General features: G+C 48.6%; 1 protein-coding gene across 5 annotated transcripts; it reads right to left on the minus strand.

Moving 5' to 3' along the window:
• Nucleotides 1-2,328: 2,328 nt before the first annotated feature.
• Repin1 (replication initiator 1) lies at nt 2,329-7,760 on the minus strand. 5 transcript variants are annotated; one of them, XM_021164624.3, is made up of 3 exons: nt 7,370-7,759; nt 6,447-6,561; nt 2,329-5,127 (listed from the first exon to the last, which is right to left on the minus strand). In XM_021164624.3, exons 1-3 carry the CDS (start codon nt 7,406-7,408, stop codon nt 3,479-3,481), a joined length of 1,803 nt encoding a protein of 600 aa, XP_021020283.1. In that variant the 5' UTR covers nt 7,409-7,759; the 3' UTR covers nt 2,329-3,478. The 5 variants fall into 5 exon arrangements, with proteins under 5 accessions (XP_021020283.1, XP_021020282.1, XP_021020285.1 ...); XM_021164623.3 differs by having other exon boundaries at nt 2,329-5,130; XM_021164626.3 differs by having other exon boundaries at nt 6,447-6,632.
• Between the last annotated feature and the right edge of the window lie 13,368 nt (nt 7,761-21,128).

Below are 21,128 nucleotides of genomic sequence, written 5' to 3' on the forward strand. Positions count from 1 at the left end.
AGCTGTTTGCGAGTGGCTTTGGAAATCATTGCATTCGGGGAGCTTTTTCTAGCTGAGAAAACAGGTCTGAAGAGGTTACCTAACCGCATCTAATTTCACTATGCACTAAGGTTCTGTTGAGTGAAATAAATATCTTCTAGCTGCTAGCCAGGTCCAGACTGCCAAGGAGGGTGATTGGTTCCCAAACACCTCCAGGAAAGTGTTTTCATTCCCACCCTTTCCTATACATCTGATAGAATTCCTCCCACCTCTGCCTTGAGTTTGGTCGCAGCTGGGTAATCACAGTGGGGTCAACTGGAAAGATACTGCATTTTCTCTCCAGAGCTACTGGAGGTGCATTTGGGACCAGGATGGACGTCCTATAACCCCTACCATGGCACCAATCTGTAACTGATCAAGCCTCTAGGCCCAGCTGCTGTTCAGCTAAGCATTGTGGAAACTGAGGCCAAGTTTCTAGCCATTTTCCACTAAATTCATGTGCAGTAATCACAAGAGAGGCTTTTCTGTTTCTGGACTTTGATGTGTTTGCCTGTGAGATAGATGAGTGAGTTTTTCCACCTACTTATGTGCCTTTCTGGATTTTCATTCCTACCTCTCAGAGCAGCATTCTAGTTTCAGATCCTCCACCAGCTAGTGTGGCCCAGGAACAACACTTCCAATCCAGAGTGACAGACTCTCCAGACTGACACTCAGGACCAAGGCTGTTCCAGAAGTGGAAAGAATGAAGCACAGTAAGTGAAGGCTAGCCTATCTTACACAGAGATAGTGCGTTCAAGGCCAGCCTGGAACTGTATTAGATCCTGTCTCAAAAAATAAATAAAAGATAATTTAAAAAATTTTTTTAAATTTAAAAAAGAAAAAAGCAAACTATGTGCTGATGCACATGCGTATATACATACACAGCGTCTATATTGTAAAATCTGTGAGGGGGAGGTGCATGTGGGGGTCAGGGGGTCACATTATGCATCTTCAGGCACCTTCCATCTTGTTTGAGACAAGGTCTCTAATTAACTGGAACTTCATCAAATAGACTAGGCTCACTGAGGTGGCCAGCAAGATACTGGGATCTCAGTATCTGTGGGATTAATTGTGGCCCACCATACTCAGCTTTTGGTGTGGCCTCTGGGAAGCAACACTCAAGTCTTCATGCTTGCAAGGCATATATGTTCCACAAGCGAGCCATCTCCCACACTCGGTATTATGTAACCAAACCCAGCACACTAATTTCTTTTTTATACAGTGGTGGGCCAGGCTGAAAGGCTGAGCTGGGAAGATGGCTCAGCAGTTAAGAGCACATGCTGCTCTTACAGAGGACCTGGGTTTGATTCCTAGAATTCACATGGTGACTCACAACCATCTATAACTCCAGTTCCAGGGAGTCTAATCCCCTCCCCTGGTCTGGCCTCCATGGGTTTTGGGTACACACATGTGCACAAACATACATGAAGGAAAATACAACACACACACACACACACACACATCTTTAAGACAAAAGGAGGCAGAAACAGACAGGCCTGAATCTCAGCTTCTGGTAATTAGTATTCCAGGACCGTGTGCAGGTGTTTACGTGAGTTTGAAGGGAGAGCAAGAGCGCCCGGAGCAGCCCATCAGGTGGGATCAGATAGAACTTAGCAAAGTCCATTCACAAAACAAACAGTTGTTCTTTTGCACTCCTCTGTTTGGGGACTGGTGCAGGGATGACAGGCAAGAGGGCCTGTTGGTGCCTGACAGGAAGAGCAGGCAGCTGTGTGTGAAGCTATCCGTGACAGATCTGCACTCAGCAGACCAACCAGGGAGGCCCTGCCAGACAAAAATCAAACCACCGCCACCTGAGCTTAGGGGACCTGCTGACTCTGAGCTGACCCCAGAAAAGGCTGAGCTCATGTCTGTGTGGATCTGTAATCAGTGTTGGGGGATGTGTGAGCTGAAAGCTATCTTGGCTGCTCACAACACCTCTTTTCCCTTTCTCACAACGCCTGACAAGGCTACAGACGTAACCAAAGCACTTAAGGTCCACCACCCTTCAGACGAGCTCTCATGATGGGGACACAAAGGCTGAAGTGGGAAGAAAAACAATGATAGTCTGAGTCTAATATTACAAGACCTTGGCTCCAAAATAAGCATCCTTGTTCTCCGGTGCTTTTGCCCACCGCACAGCATTTGCTAGAGTGTAGGTATACCTCCCTCTGCCTCCAGCAAGGACTGGGAGGGGAGTGGAGAGGAGCTTAGCTGCCTTCCAAGCTCCATGCCTGACTCCTTTTTAGGAAACAGAGTGGTGGTTCCTCCCCCATCACCACAGCTCTCACAGAAAAGAACACCACCAGCCACTAGTTCTAAAACCAAATCTTTATTCTCTAGTTTGTAAAGGAGGGTAAACGGTTCTGTTTCGATCCAAGGAACAAAACAAGACCCAGTAGGCAGAAGTCATAGGAAAGCAGAATCCAATCACTATTAAGTAAGAAATGTCTAATAATTAGACTCGCCCTACGATACAAGTAGTGCCTTCTGGAGGTAACAGTGCCCCAGGACCCAGGTGCATGGGTGGAGGCTGGCATCCACACCCTGGGAACCTTAAAAAGGAAATCTACCCAGGAGCTTCCCTGCAGCTAAACCCTCAACTAGTCAGCCTTTCACATAACCCCCAAAGCTCTGAGAAGAGTTGGGGAGGGTCATGGGGTTAAACAAAACCACCAGGAAGGCCTATAATTAGGGAAGAGCAGGCAGATTAAAAAAAAAAAGCCAGGCTGGTGAAGGAGTAAATCAATGTCCTGGGAGGATATTATGCAAGAAATTGATGGAATTGCTAACCAGGGATGGATCACATCTGGGGACCTATGCAGGAGGCATTGCAGAAGGGTTCTAGTAAAAAAGATAGAGAGAGACAGACAGACAGAGACCAGAGAGAGACAGAGAGGGACACAGAGAGAGAGAGAGGAAACAGCCTCACCTCTGCTGCTGCCCTAACAAACCAGCAGATTCACCAAGGTGCAGCCAGCCAGCCCATATTCCCTGCCCCAGGATTCATTTACTAACGACTATACCATACCTACTTCCAAAAGAAACAAAAAACAAAAAATGACCTGAAGCAACTCATAGTAAATACTGGGGACATTAAGGCTTTAACACCAGAGGATGGAACGGCTCCCTTCCCACTGGTGTTTAGTTGAGGACTCAAAGGGTAGATGGGGCTGCTATTGCTATTTTTCCAGGGTACAGGGCAATCTGAGTTGACCCTTAGAAAAACCAGCTGGAGCTGGGGGCCAACTAGCTCAAAGCCAGGTTCCCCCATTCTAAAATGGGTTCCCTGGATACCTAGGGGAAAGTCCATTCCTAAACAGAGCCCAGATCACTGTCTCCTCTATCCCTCTGGGATCTTTACCTGTTCCTCTAGCAGCATCAGTGTAGGTACCCCACCCGGACCACTGACACCCTGTTGCCAAGGACATCCAGGCCTGTCTTCCTAGGCCTACGGCCCCTCTCAGGCATCGTGCTTCTTCTGGTGCATCAAGAGTCGGTCCTCATCATCAAAGGTCTGGCCGCAGATGGCACAACTGAAGGCGCCATCCCGGATGTGGCTCTTCCGGTGTGTGATAAGATTGGACTTCTGACTGAAGCTACGATCACAGTCGGGGCAGGCGTAGGGCCGCTCACCTGTGTGGATGCGCCGGTGGGACACCAGGTTGGACTTCTGACTGAAAGCTTTGCCACAGTCGGGACACACATAGGGTTTCTCGCCTGTGTGGATGCGTCGGTGCGCAGCCAGGTAGGGCTTGTGGCGGAAAGCCTTGCCGCAGTCCGGGCACACGAAGGGCCTCTCTGGTGCATGGTCTCGCCGGTGGGCTGCCAGGTGGCTGCCCTGTGAGAAACGGCGACCACACTCCTCGCAGGCGAAGGGACGTTCGCCGGAGTGCACGCGTGAGTGCGCCACCAAGTGCGTCTTCTTGCCGAAGTTCTTGCCACACTCTGTGCAGGCGAAGGGCCTCTCCCCTGTGTGCTGCCGCTGGTGTAGCCGCAGGAAGCGCTCCAGCCGGAAGCTGCGGCCACAGTCGGAGCAGCTATGCAGGAGCGCAGGTGCCTCGGCTGGGGTCCGCGGGGACCCCAGGGGCACCCCAAGTGCAGGTTGTGCCATAGGCTCTGCTGCAATCTGGTGACTCTCGGGGTGTGGGGCAGCCTGCGCTGAGACCTCCGAGCGCTTGTGGATTTTGCTGTGCGACAACAGGTTGGGTTTGTGGCGGAAGCGGCGGCCACACTCGGTGCATGGGTAGGGCTTCTCGCCGGTATGTATGCGCCGGTGCGAGGTCAGGTAGGGCTTGTTGGTGAAACGCTTCCCGCACTCTGGGCACTGGTGTGGTCGCTCACCAGTGTGCACGCGGCGGTGGGCGATCAGATTGGGCTTGTGGCGGAAACGCTTGCCGCAGCAGGCACACTGGAAGGGGCGGTCCACAGCGTCTCCACCAGGCCTGGGAGCTGCAGGACGTCCTCGCGGGCGAGGACCCAGAGCTTTGGCTGCTGCCTCCTCCAAAGCCTCAGTCACGTGCACCCGCTTGTGAACAACCAGTTGGTCCCATTGGGCAAAGCTCCGGCCACAGTTGCCGCATATGAAGGGCCGGGCCTCAGGGACAGGGGGCTGGCACCTTCGCAGATGAGCTCGAAGCTGTTTTTGTCGCCAGAAGCGTCTGTCGCATTCAGGGCAAGTGATGGGCCGCTTTGAAGCTGAGTGAGCCCGCAGATGCAGAACCAGGGCTACCCATCCTCGGAAGCTATGCCCACATAGGTGGCAGATGAAACCCAGGTCGGGGACTGCAGAAGCATGAACCTGAAGATGCAGCGCTAAGAAGGGGGCGTGGCGAAAGCGCTGGTTGCATTCATGGCAGGGCAGAGGCAGCCGGGCCTGGCACCGCCGAGCGTGAAGCCACAGGGCCACCCAGCCGGGGAAGCGCTTCCGACAGTGGGCACAACGATGGACCTTGCCTGGGGTTTGGCCTCCTGGCTGAGCTGATTTGCCCTGGTACCTCAACCCTCTGTCGGGCTGGGAGGACTCCTGGGAGGGCCCAGAAAAGAGCCAGGGCTGAGCTGGGCCCATGGCCGTGGGGCCCCTGCAGCGCTGTTCCAGCATCGGTTCTTCCTCTGCTGAGGGTGGAAAAGCACAATCACCGCAGGAACACTGTTGTCAATACCCAGGCCAGTGTGTGCTCCCAGTTTCTCCCTTCCGACCCCATGGAAAAAGAAAGCCTCCCTCTAGGAACTGCCCTCACCATTCTATCTTAGGGAACAGCTTTGTATCTTTAGTGCCCTGGGAAACTTCTAGAAGGGAGACATGTTGGTATTCCTTGGGATTCTCCCATAGTATCTACTTCGTGTCAGGAGGTCTTACAGAAAATATTCTTGAATATTCCTACTGTACTCTACATATCGCAAACCCCCCCCCCCCCCCGTTGCCTTCCCCTGTGGCAGGCACTTCTACCACACCAGAGCTCCCTAATTGGCACATGAAGCAAGTGTGGGGCATAAAACAGTGGTAGGACTTGCCTGAGGTGATACTGTAAATGATGAGCAAACCAAAGGGGGGGGGGCAGGACAGGATGGGGGGAGATTTGGGGCGGACTCGACAAGACAGGATCTTGTCAACACCCAGGCCAGTGTGTGCTCCTCATTAACACCTAGGTGTGCGGAGATCTCCTCAAAACCCGTCTGACTAAAACCTTGAGGAAGGTACTTCCAGCCTCCCCAGCTCAGCTCTAAGCCTGGAGAGCAAGTGAAAACAGCCTTTCTTCATACCTGGGAGGTGGGCAAGGTGCCTCTACTAGCACAGACTAATGCCAGGCCACCACCTGTCCAGACTACCCACAGTCTGCCTGCCAGCCCTTCTCCACCCACACCCAAGCAATTGCAACTGGGACATTGGGGGGTGGGGGAGAGGCAAGCACTTCTCAATCCAAGGAACACCCACAGTCTGCTGCCCCTCCCCTGGAGTGAGGGAGAACCCTGGCTCAGCATCTCTTAAGGGGGCTAGGGATTACTGGGGTAAAGAAAGGGGTGGGAAGAAGAGATCGTAATCTCTGTCCCTTGCCTGGTCCTGCCCAATCCGGGCCAAGGACTGCCCCACTTAAGCTATACCCCACAGGGGAACCCACATTCCCCAGAGCCTCCTACACAGAGTCAGTTCAGGGGTGGCAGTAAGACTTCCCAGGGACCTTTCATGTCTGCTCGTGGCCTCTGTCCAGGCAAAACCTCCTGAATTCCTTTACAGCCTGCTCTCTTTTGGGGGACTACAGACATGACTCAAACCCATCAACCCCCAACTCCCACCCCGGCCTGAACCCAGGGAAGACTCCATGATAGGAGAATGGCTTCCTTCCCCAGTACATCCCTGTCCTGCAAGTATAGGAGACATGAGCGCTGGAGTTATGGGTTGGTTTGAGGGCACAAGAAAGGCCAAACTCTACCCTGAAGACTGAAGAGCTGGGGGTGAGGCTTTTTCCAGCTCCTTCTGGGGATGTTCCTGGGGAGACTTCGGCTGCTTCGGCCCACACTTCGGTAGCCCCCGGATGACAGAGAAAACTGTAGCAATAAAGACATCCCTATCCCCATGGCAGAGCTCAGACCTCTAACTGCTGAGAGGTCAGCCTTACCTGGGGAAGGGAGAGAAAAAAACGAGTGTGAGGCTCTGCGCTAAGCCAGGGCAGGTGTGTGTCATCACCCAGTCCCTCCCAGATTCAAGGCTACAGAGTTCAGCCTTGAACGCCATACCCAGCCTGGTCGAATGACCTAGCGGACACTGAACTAAATAAAGCATGAGTATGACCCTTTACTGAGGAAGCACAGTGCTGCCTTTGGGGGCCACCTCCTAGCCTGGTCGGGCCACAGAAGAATAGCCTCCTCCATCTGTGTAGCAAGGCTCTTTCTCGGTGGCCAAAGGGCTGCCTAGGCAGTAACTCTGGAATCCCTATTGCCTCCCCTTCCCCCACTCTGCGCGCAACATAAATTCCAGGCCTGTTTCCCCGAGGGTCTACGCAGGGAGCGCCAGAGTGCCCAGGACTCTCCAGAATTTCCTTGGTCATCTAGGGCAGCCCCGGGTGGCAGCAGGCCCACACACTCCCCCTTTGTATAGATGCGTGTCCTCCGTCCACATTTGCTGGCTCGCTGGACCGGTTCCGACCAGCCAGTGGGCCATCTCAGGTCCCACGCACAGCGCAGCCCGCGGAGTCTGTGCGCAGGTGCGCTCGCCCCGCGCCTCAATACTCCCCCCTTTCCTATTCCGCGCGCGCGCGCGAACCCCACAGCCGCACACACTCACGGTCACGCGCCCCACAGGTGGAGCTGCCCTCGCACGCCCTCGGTGGCCCCTGCGCCCTTACTCGACCCATACCTCTCCCGCGTGCCCTCCAGGGACGCAGCGCCCATCCATAGAGCACCAGGCCGGCCTCTGCGGCCGGTTCCCCGCCCGGCAGCGGCGACAGCGGCAGGTTCGAGTTCACAACTGCCAGGCCCGTCCCCAACCTCCCCCCACGCGCCGGGTTCCCAGCTCCACGTGACTACAGGAGCTGCGGAGGGTCAGTCTCGACTAGGCGGCCGCGGCCTGGGGGCGGGGCGGGCCAGGTCACCCCGCTGCTCTCCCGCTCCGGCACAAGGCCAGGGAGGGCCCCGGCTCTGTCGCCATGGCAGCCACCAGCTCCGGTTTGGCCACCGGCCCGAGCTTCAGTTTCCTAACCCTCTGCCCAGAAAAGGATGCTCGCCCCTGGGCCACCTTGTGGCCAGGCTGTGGTCACTGTGTCTGGTCCACCCTTACTGACTTTTTCAAGACTCAGAGCCAGAGAGAACTAGACAGGGCACCAACGGTTCTCCTGGCGTCGAGCCTGGGGCTTTGCCCAGGCCGCTCTAGCTTGGGGCTGGAGAACAGCACCAGGGCAACAGAGCGCATCTGGATAAAGAATGAATAGCCCGCAACTGTGAATTCTGCAAGGCCCTCTATTCCCACAACTAAGATCCGGAGTGGTCTGAGCTCTAGAGATGCAGGCCGGGCCCAGGTGGCTGTTGGCACAAATGGGTCGTTTACCCTTGGAAACGCACAGCAGCCAGTGTGGCATCTGCGGAGGCAGGTGCAAGCCTGTGGTCATGACTCACCACCCACTAGCAGGTGGCCTTGGCTTTCCAAAAGAACCCCATCTTGGAGCTTCCAGACCAGTGCAAAATTTCGTGTCCTTTCATGCTTTCAACAGAGACAAGCTTTGAATTGTACAATTATTTTTAAAAACACTTTTAAAATCTCTCCCAAGGGCCATCTAGCCCTCTCATATATTAGCCTCCTAGAGCCAATTACATTCGGTATTTGATATACTCTAGTGTTCTGAATAGTATTTTATATTGGGGAAGCCTGGGTTATCCCTTGCAACTGTACATGCTGGCTCTTCACTTAAGATATTGTAAGTTTTCTCCCATTTCGTTGTTCTCATATATTATATTAAAACATATATATATATTAAAATATAGTTTAATGGCTGTATAAATATGCAAATCGATTACACATTGTTCCTATATCCTTATAGATTAATGTCTCATTACCCATGTCCAGGATCAAACTTTGGAGGTAGAAACAGATAGTCAACGACAAGATTCAACAGTTATTCCTGAGAAATGATCATTTTTTTCCATTTCCTTGACAACATGGGCTATTTTCCCAAATTTAATTAAAATGACTGTTTGCTTCAATTTTTGTTTCTTGGGTTGCTGGTTTCCTGACTTGTTTGTTTTGCGTGATTTTTTTTAACCAGTTTTTGCTATGACTGCTGAGAATTTATCTCTGCCTGACTTTCCATTCGCTCACTTTCAAGGCTGGGAAGTTGGGATGGTTGTTTGGGTTTCATGCTTAAAGATGTTCATTTGTCATGTGTGGAAAATATTTTCCCCAAAAGATTGTTCTTTGGGGGTGTGGGGGTGGGAGGCAAGGTCTCACTGTGTAGACCCCACTGGCCTTATACCCAAACCCGGTGGGGTGGCCTGTCTGCCAAGTCCTGGGATCACGGGCATGCCCACCTCACTCAGCAACGCTAATTTCTGAAGTGATAAAATTTTGGTTTTATGTGCTAAAACCTGCCCGTTCTTTTCTTTCTGGTGTGCACCTTTCTGTTTGTGTTTGGAAAGTGATCTTCCCCAGGCCAAGCTACTCTTTATGTTGATAGTTTCACTGCAGAAGGTGGGTTTTAACACTTCACGGTTTCAGTATTCCCTACGATGATTCTGCCTTGTTTTGATTTTCAAATTCCTTGTCTAGATGCTCCTCTGTTTTTCCACATGAACTTTAGAACGTGTCAATATTATGAAACCCTGTCTGTGTTTGGGGAGAGTGGAGATGTGCATCTCTGCACTATGTGGGTCATACTTCTCCTCTTACCGTGGAGTCCTTAATATGTGGGAAGTACAGCTGAGATTATAGAGATTCCCTCACCACAAATGTGGAAGGGGCATCAACAGAGCATGTGTCCAGCACAACAGTGCGTCGCAGAAGGGCATGCAGTAAGACCCACTGGTTTCACCTGCATGTTTTATAGGGATGCTTAAACCCTCAGGATGACTTGATTTTTATGTCCAGTGTGGTGATAAACTCTTCAAATACACAACTCATTTCATCCCCTCAATACCCCTATGAAACAAACTCTCTGCTCCTCATTTTACAAATGACATTCTGAGCCTGGGAAGTGTTCAGCGGCTTACCAGGGGCCACACAGCTGATTGGTGGGTGAGTGATGAGAACACAGCAGCACTACCCAGCCTCACCCTTAACCACTGCAGTTTTATGTGTGGGCAGTGCTAGTTCATGTATACCACAAATATTTAATCAAAATGAAACATCTTCTATTCTGTAGGCACTGAGTCTTCTCATGACCTATGCTGGCTTTCCAGAATGAGAGAAAATGGTGAGAGGCTTTTAACTGTAGTATATCGTCACTGGAAATAAAAGTCCTGGTTAGTGATTTCTGAATGGCTGGCTGACTGGCTGTTAAAAAGCTAGAATTGAGGGGTTGTGGGAGGAGATGGGAGAATTCACTGTAGTAGATTTCCTGTAATGTTGCATATTAACTGCTGCCTCTGACAACATGTGCGAGGCCGATCGCAGGACCCTCAGAGCTGTTCTGAGAGAGAATGCAATAGGCACATCCCACATAGACCTGGGTAAAGGACAAGCCACTGGCTGTAACATCCTACATAACCCTGCCTCCTTGGCTCTCCCAGCTGGTGAACAAAAGAAAACAGTGGGAGAGACCAGAACGGGAACCTTCCCATACAAAGATTGCTGCTGGGCCGAGGACAATTAAGGAGTAGATGCAGAAAGGCCCTCTGTCCTTCCTGGCCTGTTACCAGACAGAAGATGCCCACCAACCTTTCACAAGCTGTCACCCCTAGAGGCTCAGTCCTTTCCCTTGCCTTGTCACAGTTTGGGTTGGGGTATATCTCAGAGGCAGCATGATTACCAGGAAGGCCCTGGTTAGGTCTCCAACACAGTGAAAAACTGATGATAAAAAATTAGAATTCAGCAGGGCATGATGGCGCATGCCTTTAATCCCAGCACTCGGGAGGCAGAGGCAGGCGGATTTCTGAGTTCGAAATCAGCCTGGTCTCCAAAGTGAATTCCAGGACAGCCAGGGCTATACAGAGAAACTCTGTCTCAAAAAACCAAAAAAAATAAATAAAATAAATTAGATTTTAAAAATTAGAATTCACTCTTGTTTATTGCAACACTGGATGGGTTGAAATTCAAGGCTACCTTCTTGAGAATGACTCGTCCCTTAGTGGCTCTCACCTGAGGAAAATAGGGGGAAGCCATCTGATTTCCTCTGGCTAATCCAGATTTTGTTACAGGAGTCAGCTCCAACTAAGAATCCGTTGAGGCTGAGGAAAGGAAGTTCTCCACAGAAGCCCCAAACAGCTGAAGCAAGTCTAGTGTGAGCGAGGATGTCTGACTCCTTCTAAAAGACACACTGACTGCCAGATCCAAGTCCTGCATGGAGAGAAGTGAGGGAGGAAGATGGAGAAGCCTTGTGATGGGAGACTTTAAGGATGGCTGGGCTGTAGAGAGGCTAAGTAAGGCCTTTCCTACAGGATAGGGTTGGTTCTCATGGAAAGAGGTTGTCACAAAGCAAGGATACCTCTTGTTCTTTCTCTTCCACGCATGCCTCTTGAGTTCCACCACATTGTGAAATTCTATATGGTCCTTACCAGAAGTGACATCCTGGACTTCCCAGTCTTCAGGATGCTGAGCCAAAGTCAACCTCTTCCCTTGTAAGTTTCTGAATTGCAGGAATTTTGTTACAAGAGAAAGCAAACTGGGAGGCTAGGAATGACAGCACACATTGATAATCTCCGCATTCAAGAGACCAAGGCAGGAGGATCTTAGATTTGAAGTCAGCTGGGGTTGCAAAGCAAGACTCTGTCTATAAAAAGAAGAGGGCAGGGTATCTAGCTTAGTGGTAGAGGGCTTTCTGAGCACACTTAAGGCTCTAGATTCTATCTCCACAAAAAAAAAAAAAAAAAAGAACAAACATTCTAAATCAGCCCCTGCCTTTCCAATGGTTAGCATCTTAGAAGGAAATGCTCTGGATGGCCTCTATGGAGAAGATCAGAGTGCTTCAGCTATAATGTTCTAAAAATAGCTGTAGCTGCATGAAGACATGCATACTGCATGGGAAAGGGAAGGCCTCGAGTGGCCCTCCAGCCTTGGGTGGAGATCGGATGTCAGCTCTGCTACAGGAGACACTTTTCTATCGCAACCCAGTTCCTGGAGTCTAGTCTGCTAAAAAGAAACAGAATACAGTTGGTAGGAAGGAAGCCAGCAGGTACCTCAGGTTTCCTGCAGAGGAAGAGAGTATGTGTGGGTGCCCCACAGGCATGAGGCTCTGTTGCCCACCCCAAGCAGCTGCCCCTCTCTCCAGCTTCCCCCTTTTTTCTTTCCCTTAATCAGTTTGACACTTTTAAAGGTGAATCAGGACACATTGCATACCTGCCTGAGAGCAGTAAATGGCTCCCTTGCCCGAGTGTGTCTGTGTATGTGTGTGTCTGTCTGTCTGTCTGTTGCAGATGGGGTTCCATGTTACCTAGACTGGCCACAGATTTACTATGGAGCCAGGGATGACTTTGGACTTCTTATCTTCCTGCCTTGTTTCCTTATGATAGTATTAGGTATATTTTGCCATACAAAGTTTATAGGATGCTAGGTATTGAACCCAGGGCTTTGTGCATTCTCAGCAAACACTATTAACTGAACCCAACCCCCATCCCTCCCGTGTAATTTTTAATATCATCCAAACCAATGCCACGGCATAAACTGATAGAACTAGCCACTTTCAGGCACATTGAATACCTGCTGAACTCAGCTCTGGACACTCACAGATTGCTTCCAACGGGCCTTTGCTGTGCTGTTGTAGAATCCAAAATAAATTCAAGACCACCCAGCCCCGCCCCCTTTGAAGGAACTTTCCAAACTGTATAGTTTTAGCAATCAGAATGACCAGACCAAGTCTTCAGCTGCCAAAACAAGATTAGCTGTTCTCAGAAAAATAACCATAACAAAAGTAACAGTTCTCAGAAAAATTTCCCTACCCTGCCCGCACTGAATTCCGAGAAAAACGCAAACTTCCCTGACCTTGCCACCAGAATTCCCCTGCCACACAATAGTTAACCAATGAGTTTAAAAATATACTGCTGCTTTGCTGACCAATTATAATATAGCTGTTCAATCCACCCCAGAAAGAGTTTAAAAGAGCTGTGCTTTTTGAATTTGGGGTTGACTCTCCCTGTGAGGCTGAGCAACCCCACGCGCATCGGAACAATAAACCTCTCGCCATTGCAACGATCTATCATCAAGTTGTGTTTTGGGGGGTCGCACACTCAGTACTAAGGCCTTAGGGTCTTACACTGTCTGCCCCGATGATGCCCTGTGGTTCCTCTTGGGCTTCAGTTTTGCCTGGATTCAAATTTTGATTTGCCTGTACCACCTCACACCACCCTCCTCGGAGCTGGTGTAATAAAATGTCACCAGATTGCCGGCTTAACCCCACTTACCCTTTCAAAAGTCCAAAACGAAATCAAGGTGTCTGATGGGCCAGCCATCTTCCTCCAGGGAAAGCCTGTTTCCCTGCCTTGCCCCATTTGCAGCTGTATCCTCAAGTCCTTGGCTCACAGCCCCTTCCACCATCTGCAAAGCAAAGTGTCCAGCCTCAGTGTCACTTTGCTGCATGGAATTTCCATGCATCAATCAATGTATAAAGGCACTGGTGAGTGTACCCAGATAATCCAGGATCACTATACTAGCAAATACAAGCAAAAACTCAGAAACAACATCTTCATATTTTCTGGGGCAAAAATGAAAAAAAAAAAAAAACCCTCCCCATGCCAGGCTCTCCCTTGGCTAAGGCATTCACCCCAGAAAAATTATAATTGAGAATGTCTCTCTATTTGAGGCCTGTTTAATTCTTTCTTAAAGCTATGGTGTCTTTCTCCAAGGTCACCTACAGTGATCATCAGGACAAAAGTCACCTCATGGAATTGTAATCAACCAAGCAAGTTGAACTGATCATCCAGGCTCCAGGTAGTGAGGAACTTCTGATGTTTCCAAATGGCAAGTCTACTTCCAGTCATAAAGATGGGTGGTGGCATGCCTGTAAACTCAGCACTAAGGAAATATCGGTAGGAGGATCAGGAGCTCAAGGCTTCCCTTCACCAGATAGTAAATTCCAGACTAGCCTGGGCTACAGGAGACCTTGTCTTAAAGCTAAGATACACACATGGTTCTCTTTGGACCCAGGCAGTAGAAGTACAAGTGACTTTTTCTATTCACGGGTGGAATTTAGAGTACCAGTGACAGACAGTGGGATCAGGTCCTCTTGCTTGAGGACTACTCATTCAGACATGTAGCAGTTTGTGTATTCTCCTATGTAACAGATTTGAGGGTGGGTATTTTTTTAATATCTTTTTGGTTATTTGTGAATTTCACATCATGGAACCCAATCCCACTCATCTTCCCCCGCCTCATTCCCACCCTCCACCCTGGCAACCTCCCCTGAAACAGAGAGAAACAAAACAATCTCTGTTGTGGAAGCTGTAGTGTGTCATAGTGTGTCCCACAGTATAGCCTTTTGTCCCCACATCCTTGCTTGTGAATGATCGTTATAATGATTCATAGATCTGGTAGGAGGCCTCCGCCTTCTGCCACACCATCAATACTGGAACTGCACTGGGGCTCCTCTTGCCTATCCTGTTGTGATTCTGTGTCATGGAGATCTTGTTGTTCAGGCCCCTTCACACATTCCAGCAATTCATAGATGGACTGGATGTTGGGGTGAGCCAATTCAAAGCCCTGGATCTGGGCCTGAGAAGTATCTGAGCTGGTCAGCCCACCAGTTCTCCAGCACCAATAGTGGGTAATATTTTATTTGGTTTGGATTTGGTTTGGTTTTAAGACAGTCTACGTAGTCTAGGCTAGCTTGGAATTTGGAACCCTCCTACCTCAGCCTCCCCACTGCTGGGATTATAGACTGGAAATACCATGTCCAGCTCCCAACCTGGAGACTTTTAAAGAACAGAGACTGACTTCTTATAGTTCTAGAAGTTGAGAAGGTCAAAGCCAAAGGGCTCACACCTGATGAGAATCTTCATGACAGACGGTGGAAGAACAAATGTTGTTAGGGGGTAGAGGAGGTACCTCTCTCAGCGCTGCCATGGACCACTTGACACAGACTCCTGAAGAGTTTATCTTGCATCACAGTTTGAAGAGACGGTCTATCATGGCAGAAAGCAGAGCTAGCTGTAGCAGCAGGAGCCTGAGGCAGCTGATCACATTGTCTCTGCAGTCAGGAAGCAGAGACAGATGATGGCTGGTGGTCAGCTTGTGAAAGACCCACAATGGAGGACTCCCCCACCACGTTCTCCTCAGGAGAGGCGACACCCCTCTTGCAAACTGCAAGAAGACTTTTATTTCAAGAGCGCTCTCGGGCCCACAGTCATACACCACGCAAAGGTAGAGGACTGTGGCACCCTGAGTAGCTGGGTAAGGGGGTATTTAAAGGAAGAAACCACAACTCAAGGGGGTGGAGAGGGCGTTGTTGGAAAATACCAAAGATACCAGTTAAGAGTCACAAGGAAGTGCAAAGTCACAAGAGTCACAAGGAATACCTGGTAATTGTGTGGGTTATCTCTCAAGACAGTTTCTAAGAGCCCCTAACAATAGCACATTTGCATAGCGGGTTCCAGCAATGGTCAGGGTGAGTCAGGGTGACTTTCTTTGAATGAACACTCCCTGAACCCAGGAAGCGGGTGGGTGGAGGGATGTTGCTGCTATCTGTTTTATGATTGCCATACCATGGAGCACTGAGTCACAGAGGTCACATTCTCAAGCCTGGGCCTAAAGGCCTAGAATTTTGTTTTTACTTTATACTTTTTCACTTGCTTTCTCCTTCTCTTCAACCTAAGACCCCTGCCTGTGATGCCACTCACACTCAGGGGAGGTTTTCCTCAGCTAAACATCTCTGGAGACTCTTAAAGGCATTCCCAGAGGTGTGTCTTCTGGGCAATTCCAAGCCCAGACAAGGTGATATGTAGATGAACCATCACAGGGGCAGTGACACTGCAGCAGGGTATGTAAAAGGGTAGATTTTCCAAATCATACACATGGAGTGACCATGGCTCTGACCACATATGTGGCAGAAGATGGCCTTGTTGGACATCAGTGGGAGGAGAGGCCCTCAGGCTTGAGGGTGTTCAATGCCCCACTGTAGGGGAATGCCAGGGGGGAGGATGGGAGTAGATAGGAGCGAGGGTGGGGGGGATGGGATAGGGGAGTTCTGAAGGGGACACCTGGAAAGGGGAAAACATTTGAAATGTAAATTTAAAAACAAACAAACAAAAAGGTGGGTTTTCATGTCTGCGCTCTCAGAAGCTCTCACTGTGGTTTTAAATGAAGCTATTTTCTTTCTCTTCTATCTTTACCCAGAAGTTTTCCAAGTTTTCATATTTACCCCAATCTAATCTATTATTAAAATATTTTAATATTTGCTTTGTTTTTTATTCATGTGTTTGTGGCTGTGTGCATGTGTGTGTTTGTGAGTGGGTGTGTGTTTGTTTGTGAGTGTGTGCATGTGCACACACATGCATGCTGATGCCTGAGGAGACCAGAAGAGGGTAGATGTGAGTTGCTCGATGTGGATGCTGGGAACTGAACTCAGGTCCTCCACAAGAGCTGCAAATGCTCTTAAGCCCGAGCCATCTTTCCAACCTCCTCATGTCACAACTCATAGTTTGCATTTGCAAAGTGATTTTTGTGTGTGTGTCATGTAACGTAGGATTCCCAGATTTAGAAAAGGTCACCCTTGGGGTCTTAATTCAGCCCATCACACAATTCCCATGCCTTCTAGCCCAGGGCTCAGTTTTAATGTTCTTCAAAACATCTGTTGATGTAGTGAGACATTTACAAGGCTCGTACCTTGCTCCCTACCACAAAACAAGCTATAAGAAGACAGATATTTGGTTTGTTGTTTGCACCAATGTACAGCAGCATCTTGAAAGTTATCTGGCTCAAGATACCTACCCACCAGGTGCTTGTGGGCAAAGGAAGATGTCGATATTAGCTCTATCCCATGGTTCCACCAACCTAATGAAACCACACACACTTGTCCCAGTTTCTTCCTTGGCTGCTTTTGTTAAGCAGGACATGAAAGCCTAAGAGCAAGAGAACAAGTGCCACTATTTGCAGAGGAAGTGTCAATGTATGAGGGAGATAATGGACAAGACACAGAGTCTTCCCGACGGACTCTGTATCAGGGCCGCACCCACTGTCTCACCCGGAGCATTCATTACTCCAGTCAAAATAACCTGGTGCAAGATGCTTTGGAGAGCCCTGCCTCAAAAGACAGTCTGACATCATGACCTGAGAACACACTTGATAGAAGGCACTCTGCAATTTACTTCCACACCTCTTTGTGACATAGTCCAAGGTGTTGCCAGGGAAACATTACATCATTGGGTGCTTCTCTAGAGAGAAAGTGCTTCGCTTGGTTTAAAAAGACTTTGCTATCCTTTCAAGATCAGACTCTATTTTTGCATGAGCATTCCTCTATTAATGCCTAGCTGGGATCCAGTAATACCTTATTCAATTTAATTTTTTTTAATGGATTTAGGGGCTGGAGAGATAGCTCAGCAGTTAAGAGCAATAACTATTCTCCCAGAGGTCCTGAGTTCAATTCCCAGCAACCACATGGTGGCTCACAACCATCTGTAATGGGATCTGATGCTCTCTCCTGGTATGTCTGAAGACATTGACAGTTAACTCGCATACATAAAATCAATAAACAAATCTTTTTTTTTTAAATTGATTCAGAAGCCAGTGTGTATTTGTCTGCCCTTGCTTTAATATCTACTGAAAGCCAGGTCTGGCTCAGAGATGCAAAGGCTTTGGGATGCATGGGATGCAGCAGGACACATGCATCATGCAGTGCTTTGTTCCCTGTGGTGGCAAGTGCTGCTGTTTGCAGGTGTCACCTGTACTTGTTTACTAAATAACTAAAACCTTGGGCTGCAGCTCCTGCCTGCCCAAACACCCTCTCGGTAGAACCATTTAAGTGACCTGAAAGAATTTTCACTGTGGTGGTTTGAATGAAACTCCTCCATGGGCTGTAGCATTTGGACCCTTGGCCCCTGGTTTGCAGCACTGTTTAAGGAGGTTATGGGAGAGGAGCAACCTTGCTGAAGGCAATACGCCTCTAGAAATAAGACGTGAGAGTTTGTAACCTTCCTGGTCACTAGAGATGATATGTGAGAGCTTGTAGACTTCCAGGTCACTCTCTCTGCTTTTCGTTTCTGGTTGAAGATGTGAGTTCTCAGCTCCCTGATAGGGCGCCTGCTGTCATGCCTCTCTACCACTGTAAGCTCTCCTTGGGAACCTACCCAAGGAAGCTCTTCTTTCTGTGTCATGGTATCTTATCTCAGCAACAGAAAGGAAACCAATACAGTCGTCTTGACCCCAGTCTTTACCCTCTGGTTTGTTTCAAACCTGGGTCCATCTTTTGTTAGTTTAGAAACTTCATCATCACCAGATAAACAGTCTACTTTGACCTCCGTAGGACACCAGAAGACACAACTCAGCTCAGCACCAGTTAAGAAAGCTTTTCAAATTATAGATTATTTGAAACAGCAAAAATGTGATGAGTTTAACAACTGTATAATAACATATTCCATCATCATCATCACCTCCACCTGATACCCTTCTAAAATTTATTTTAATTAACAGCACATATACAGTAGATGAATAGTACATTGTATCATAATATGTAGCATGTCTAATAACCAAAAATATCTTTAAAAGACTTTACTTGAAAAAGTGCATCCTAGCTGGTCTTCTTTGGTGTGCTCTATGCCAGTGAGATTTCCTGTCTCAGAAGCATGGTGAATAGTTTCTGTGAAATAACACTCAAGGTTTTCCTCTGCCCTCCACACACGCGTGCGCGAGGCATGTTTGTAGCCACCCCCTGCATACACACATACACACTGATAAAAATAACCTACCAAAGTGCCTCTCCAAGCCGAGCTCTCCCACCTTTGTCTGGGCCGTGCTGGATGGAGGTTCTAACAAACCCGTGTGGGACAGAAAACCAATACCACAAACTGACCAGAGCCTGTGTCAGAGTGGAGGGAGGGGACACTCTTAGGGTCATGGCCTATGGTGATGAAGGCTGTGGTCAGTGAGGAAGAAAATTCTACAGCCCTGTCATTTGAAACCCTTTAGAACATCCTAACTGAAGAATAAAGGACATAGTTCCTGCTCAGCAGCTCTATCTAGTGGTAGATCTTTGAGTGCAAAATATGGTATCTGAATGGGGCATCTTTAATATCTGCATTCTGACCACTTTGATTTTTAAAAAGTTTCTCACTCATGAAGCAAGCACGAAATGTCTACTTTATACTGATGCAAGTTTCTTTTGTTAGTTGTTATACTTTCTTAAAAGTAATGGCAAAGTTTCTGTATATATTGCATTATAAAAATGCATCCACTTACATCAAAATTTCATTTCCTATTGAGGCAGGACAGTGGGGAAGGAAAAGAGGTGCACGAGAGCTATGAGGAAGCATATGGAATGAGCCTGTTAGCAGAGAGAAAGGCTGAAAATCCTCAGGACCCTTGTGAGACCGAGCATGGGAAAAGCCATATATATACAAGCAGGAGCAGGCCAGCACTATGGGAGAGATATGTAAAGGGTACATTTCCCCACTTCCAGACAACATTCTGGGGTGCTAGCCTACTGCAGGATACCCTGCCTCACACCCTTGGAGGGTGAATGAAACCATTCTTGGATGTTTGAATTCATTTGGAAAGGGCAACAGATCTTTGGGTACTTCCCCCAAGCTGACTGTCACAGTCCCACTATTTGTCATGAGATGGTGGCCCATGACTGGCTTTACATCTTACTCAGTGGGAGAATGCCTTGGTGACAGGGTGCCTTGTAATAAAACAGGATCCCTACAAGGTTAGGGACAATCTTGCTCAGTCAGTCCAGAAAGGAATGTTAGCAGAGATAATCTGTCTCCTAGGATCATCTTTCTTGCTTGAGGTAGAAGACAGACTGCAGAACTGCACGTAGTCCCTGTGGCTGCAACAGTTTCCCAATTCTCAAGCTCTTCTCCCTCCTTAAAAGGAGTTAGTCAGCTTGTTTTCCTTGGTAGACCCCTCAGTTTGCTGCAGGAGAGAAGCTACCCCTTGCTGTGTGTGCTAACAATGACAGTCTTGTCGGTCAGAGGTCAGACTCTATCTCTTTTCCGCCTTTGTGCTGCCTCAGAAATCTAACACTTATGAAGGGCATCCAAGGTCCACTGCAACCCAAGCCCTCTACATGCACCTCCCTTGCTCCCATCTGCTGCGGTCCCCACATGGGTGAGCAGCACCCCTTCTCTCAGGCAGCCTTTTCTCTTACTCTCTTCTCCATACTTCTTTCACTTGTCTCTGTCTTGCTATGACGCAGTCTGACTTCCAGGTGGAAGGTCAATTCTCCATTCAATCAGACCATGAGTCCAACATGGCCAAAATGTCAGGACCAGGAAATTCACAGACGCTAACTCAGAGGGGTTCTGGTTGGGTCTCGGGGGCTCCAGCAGTCCCAGTCTGCCTGTCTTGAGACTCCCTGGGTCAAAGGTTCCAGGAACTTTGCACAGGTCATGAGAACTGCTTGGTTGAGAGTTTCAGGAAGACTCCACTGGCTCCTCATTCTCTCACCTCTTGAAAACAGAGAAGTAGGGATGGCTCTCCTATTTTCTGGGCCTCTGTAGTCAATTTAAAACCAGAAGGACGTCTACAGGTAGCTGAATTTGGCCCATTTTTTAACCTGGTTCTGTACCCACCATGGTCTCTTAACTGTCTGCACCAAAAGACACAATCCTTAGCCTATCTGTAGGCTAATCTAAAAGAGCTCCATTTGGGACACTTCAGACCAGCCACACTTGTTTGGATCTTGGTTCAAATTTGACTTCAATACACATTGGATGATGGCTACTGCTAGCCTGGTTTAGAAAACTTCATAAAATGGAATGGAGAATGATCCAAGTCCCCACCTTTCCCATCACAACACACACATACACACACACACGCACACACGCACACACACACACACACACACACACACACACAACTTCCAGCTCATCTTATTAACCCTTTCATCCCAGTGCTTAGCTCCCACTTGCAACCACATCCAGCGCCAGAATGCCTGCTGTTTCTATGGCGTCTCCAGGTCTGTTTCTCTCAACTGAGACAACTTTCTTCTCTTGAGATGCCTCTGCCTTATATCTATTGTCTGCCTTTGTCTCTGCCTCACCAAGCCTGGATATGCTTGCTTGTGTTTTTATAAGTTTCTATTTGGTGGCCTTTAGGTTACAGATATGTATATTATTGATATAAAAATATTTTTTAGATTTTTTCAAGTTGTCTGCTTCCATCTGCAGATGGAATGTGAACAAACTGGTTGTAGATTTAAAAACAAACAAACAAACAAACAAACAAAAACGATCCTCTATCTAAAACCTCTCAATAAAAATCTCAGCTGCCGCTGCTTCAAATAACCACAGCTGGGCTTTAAGATAGGCGATGTCATCAAACT

This window comes from Mus caroli, unplaced genomic scaffold, assembly GCF_978045245.1.
Source record: "Mus caroli unplaced genomic scaffold, Mus_caroli_1 scaffold_7, whole genome shotgun sequence".
Lineage (NCBI taxonomy): Eukaryota > Metazoa > Chordata > Mammalia > Rodentia > Muridae > Mus > Mus caroli.